This window comes from Salvelinus sp. IW2-2015, unplaced genomic scaffold (assembly GCF_002910315.2).
Source record: "Salvelinus sp. IW2-2015 unplaced genomic scaffold, ASM291031v2 Un_scaffold3556, whole genome shotgun sequence".
NCBI classification, from domain to species: domain Eukaryota; kingdom Metazoa; phylum Chordata; class Actinopteri; order Salmoniformes; family Salmonidae; genus Salvelinus; species Salvelinus sp. IW2-2015.
In genome coordinates, this window is record NW_019944835.1 from 169,256 (window position 1) to 173,868 (window position 4,613).

A 4,613-nucleotide genomic window follows, 5' to 3' on the forward strand; every position below is an offset into this window, starting at 1 on the left:
TGAAGTGTTGCATTTTGATTCAAGTGGGTCACCAACGTGGGAAATGTAACACAGCTCTTTTTGTGTTAGTCACTTTTTTAGAACAGGGGACAAATGTTTAGGCTTCTACATTGTGACATCATTAAAATACTCCTTCTACAATGTTTAAACATTCTAACACAACTCTTTTCTTGTTAGTCACTTTTTGTTAAATCTCATACATAGTATTCTTCCATTTCAGAGCCTGGATTTTTCCCCTGAGGCTGATATCCATATCATGCTAAAATCAATTGATAAGGGGGCAAACATTTAGGCTTCTCCATTGTGACATTATTCAAATATTCCTACTACAAAGTGTTAACATTCTACATTGTGACATTAATTCATTGATATCATGAATCAACTCCTTCATGTATGTATTTTCAAATATTTGATCAGATATCTTTAATCAGATTATCTCTGGTCACAGCTAAAATGTTCCTCTCCTGTGTGTGTTCTCTGGTGTATTGTCAGACCAGTAGATGAAACAAAACACTTCCCACATTGATTACAGCTAAAAGACTTCTCTCCTGTGTGTGTTTCCTGGTGTACTGTCAGATCGCCAGATGGAACAAAACTCTTCCCACATTGATCACAGCTAAAGAGTTTCTCTCCTGTGTGTGTTCTCTGGTGTAGAGTCAGATTGCTAGAAGTAGACAAAATTTTCCCACATTCATCAAAGGTATAAGATTTCTCCCCTGTGTGTGTTTTCTGGTGTGATATCAGGCTGGTTGAACGGCTAAAACTCTTCCCACATTGAGTACAGCTATAAGGTTTCTCTCCTGTGTGTGTTCTCTGGTGTGATTTCAGGCTGGTTGAATGGCTAAAACTCTTCCCACATTGAGTACAGCTATAAGATTTCTCGCCTGTGTGTGTTCTCTGGTGTGTTATCATGTTGCTTAGCTGAGTAAAACTCTTCCCACATTGGTCACAGCTGTACGGTTTCTCGCCTGTGTGTGTTCTCCGGTGTTTTATCATGTTGCTTAGCTGAGTAAAACTCTTCCCACATTGATCACAGCTACAAGATTTCTCTCCTGTGTGTGTTATCTGGTGTCGTGTCAGATTGCAAGACTTAGTAAAACTCTTCCCACATTGGTCACAGCTGTACGGTTTCTCGCCTGTGTGTGTTCTCTGGTGTTTTATCATGTTGCTTAGCTGAGTAAAACTCTTCCCACATTGATCACAAATATAAGATTTCTCTCCTGTGTGTGTTCTCTGGTGTCGTGTCAGGCTAGTTGAATGGCTAAAACTCTTCCCACATTGAGTACAGCTATAAGGTTTCTCTCCTGTGTGTATTCTCTGGTGTGATATCAGGCTGGTTGAATGGCTAAAACTCTTCCCACATTGAGTACAGCTATAAGGTTTCTCGCCTGTGTGTGTTCTCTGGTGTGATATCAGGCTGGTTGATTGGCTAAAACTCTTCCCACATTGAGTACAGCTATAAGATTTCTCGCCTGCGTGTGTTCTCTGGTGTGTTATCATGTTGCTTAGCTGAGTAAAACTCTTCCCACATTGATCACAGCTGTATGGTTTCTCGCCTGTGTGTGTTCTCTGGTGTGTTATCATGTTGCTTAGCTGAGTAAAACTCTTCCCACATTGATCACAGCTATAAGGTTTCTCTCCTGTGTGTATTCTCTGATGTACAGTCAGAAGGCCAGATGAAACAAAACTCTTCCCACATTGATAACAGGTATAAGATTTCTCTCCTGTGTGTGTTCTCTGGTGTCGTGTCAGATTGCAAGACTTAGTAAAACTCTTCCCACATTCATCACAGCTAAAAGGTTTCTCTCCTGTGTGGATTCTCTGATGAATTATAATGCCTGCTGAGGAGGTGAATCTCTTCCCACAGTCAGAGCAGCAGTGAGATTTCTTCCCTGTGGATCTCCGCTGGTGTTTCTTGACATGTTCTGATCTGGAGAGACTCTTCTCTGCCTCGTCAGCATCATGATGTTGTTGAGGCTCCCCAGAGGATCCACGATAGTCCCGTATCTCTCCTGTGTGAACAACAAAGTCATACAGATGGTTAATATGGCTGCAAGCCCGATGTCGGTACACTTATGACAACAGCCAGTCCAAGTGCAGGGCGCCAAATTCAAAAGATATATTTTTTGTGAAATATTTAACTTCACACATTAACAAGTCCCAATACAGAAATGAAAGATAAACATGCTTGTGAATCCAGCCAACCATGTCCGATTTTTTAAATGTTTTAGCAGCGAAAACACCACGTATATTTATGTTAGCTCACCACCAAATACAAAAAAGCACAGACATTTTTACACAGCATCAGGTAGCTTGCACAAAAAACCAACCTAACCAAGAACCAACCAAACTAACCAAGAACGACTTCATCAAGATGACAGTCTTATAACATGTTATACATAATCTATGTGTTTTGTTCAAAAAATGTTGCATATTCAGGATAAAATCATAGTTTTACTATTGCAGCTACCATCACAAATAGCACCGAAAGCAGCCAGAGTAATTACAGAGAACCAACGGTGAATACCATAATCATACTCCATCATAAACATTGATGAAAAATACATGTGTACAGAAATGAAAAGACAAACATGCTTGTGAATCCAGCCTAATATTTCAGTTTTTTAAGTGTTTTACAGCGAAAACACATATAGCATTATATTAGTTTACCACAAATAGCCAAAAATACAACCCATTTTCAGCAGCAAAAAGTTAGCGATCGCAAAAAAACAGCAAAAGATATAATCTTTTACGCTACCGTGCGACAATTCATCAGATGACATGTCGTATAACATCAGGTTATCAATACTCATCTTATGTTTTGTTCGAAATATGTGCATATTTAGAGCTTGAAAATCCATGTATAGCATTGTGAACCATGTAGCACACAGAAATGTACACAAAATGATAGATAGCAGCTAGTTCTTTAATGCAATCGGCCGTGTTTGAATGTCTAAACAATAACGTTTAGACAGAATTAACAGCTTACATTATAGCGAGACGAGCGCCCAAAATAAGGGGCGGAGATAATGACTACATTTCGACAGAAAATAACATGCATAAATCAGTGTCCTAACTTTCTGCTGACTCGTCCATCCCAGAATCTCTGTACAAGGGTCTTCTTGTCCAGACACCAATCGTTGTTTGAGGTTTAGAATGTCCTTTTTTCCTCTCGAATTAGCACCAAAGTCTAGCCATAGTGGCGCGAAGGCTACTCCACAACAACCAAAGCAGAGCAACGGAACCATGCCAAAATCTTCGATAAGAATGTAAATAATCTGATAAAACTATATTGAAAAAATCATACTTTATCGATGAATTTCACATTTATCAAATAAATCAAAGCCGGAAGATAATTAGCCGTCTATAATGAAAGCTTTTCAGAGAGGCAATCCAGATGATTTCCTTCTTGCGCCTTTCAAAAGGAAATTGGGTCATGTCATTCGCAAGGAAGCTCTTTTGACCCCCAGATCAAGCTATACCGACTCGCCCTTTCTTCCTCTCACTGCCTATTGCATCTAGTGGAAGGCGTAGAAAGTTGCATGTATACTAATAGATTTCAAGCAAATGAAATAGGGAGCCCTGGGAACAGAGCATCGATTTCCAGATTTTCCACTTTCTGAAAAGGGAACGTTTGCCTGCAAAATGAGTCTGTTTTACTCACAGATATAATTCAAAACGGTTTTAGAAACTTGAGAGTGTTTTCTAGAAATAATAATATGCCTCATATTGTACGAGCAAAGAAAGTTGAGTACGAAGGCCGTTTGAAATGGGCACCTTTCATCCAAGTATCAATACTGCCCTGCAGCCATAAAAGTTAAAGGCCCACAACAGGCAGAAATCCACTGTTTCTTGGGTAAAGGATGATGCCAGACTCCCAAATGAAGTTGTACAACAAATTGATTCTGTTAAATTACTCAATTAAGACAGTCCAACAGAAACAAGTCATATTTTGTCTTGTTTCACTTAGTAGTAACATCATGATTGTCAGGCTAGAAATAAGATTATTCAAGTGTTTGAAATCTAAGGTATGTGCAGACGAACTATTGGTCTCCAATGTAGGCCCTTTTCTGTGTTTTGCTAAAATTGGCAGCACAACCAACTTTGAATGCAGAAACACCTCACAGCTAAAGGTACTGCTAATGAGGAAACCACTAGTTTTATGGATGTAGTATAGTCTGGTAATGAGGAAACACTAGTTTATGATGTAGTATATCTGGTAATGAGGAACCACTAGTTATGGATGTAGTATATCTGGTAATGAGGAAACCCAATGAGGAACCGATTATGGATGTAGTATATCTCTGGTAATGAGGAAACCACTAAGTTTATGGATGTAGTATATTCTGCCTGGAGCAAAAATGGTGAAGCAAAGATTTTAGTTTTTCAAACTAATGTAATCGGGAATCAGTATAAATGCACACAGATCAGGAGTGCTACTGCAAGGAAACTCAGCATCTAAGCTCTGTGTATGCTATTCACTAATTCACCAACGTGGGGGGAAAACTCAGGGAGCTCTCATAGCGCTACAGCAAAAATAACCTCAATTTCCAGGTTGCTAATGAGTGCATTTCACATTACTTTTGGATTATAATTGTAAGGCTCGCTTGAAT

General features: G+C 39.2%; 1 protein-coding gene across 1 annotated transcript; it reads right to left on the bottom strand.

Annotated features, from left to right (window-relative positions):
* Positions 1-160: 160 nt before the first annotated feature.
* Positions 161-2,050, bottom strand: LOC112076083 (zinc finger protein 271-like; the record flags this gene model as incomplete). The annotated part of the gene is made up of 1 exon (XM_070441179.1): positions 161-2,050. A coding segment is annotated over one exon (1,618 nt), but the record flags the coding sequence as incomplete, so codon positions are not given.
* Between the last annotated feature and the right edge of the window lie 2,563 nt (positions 2,051-4,613).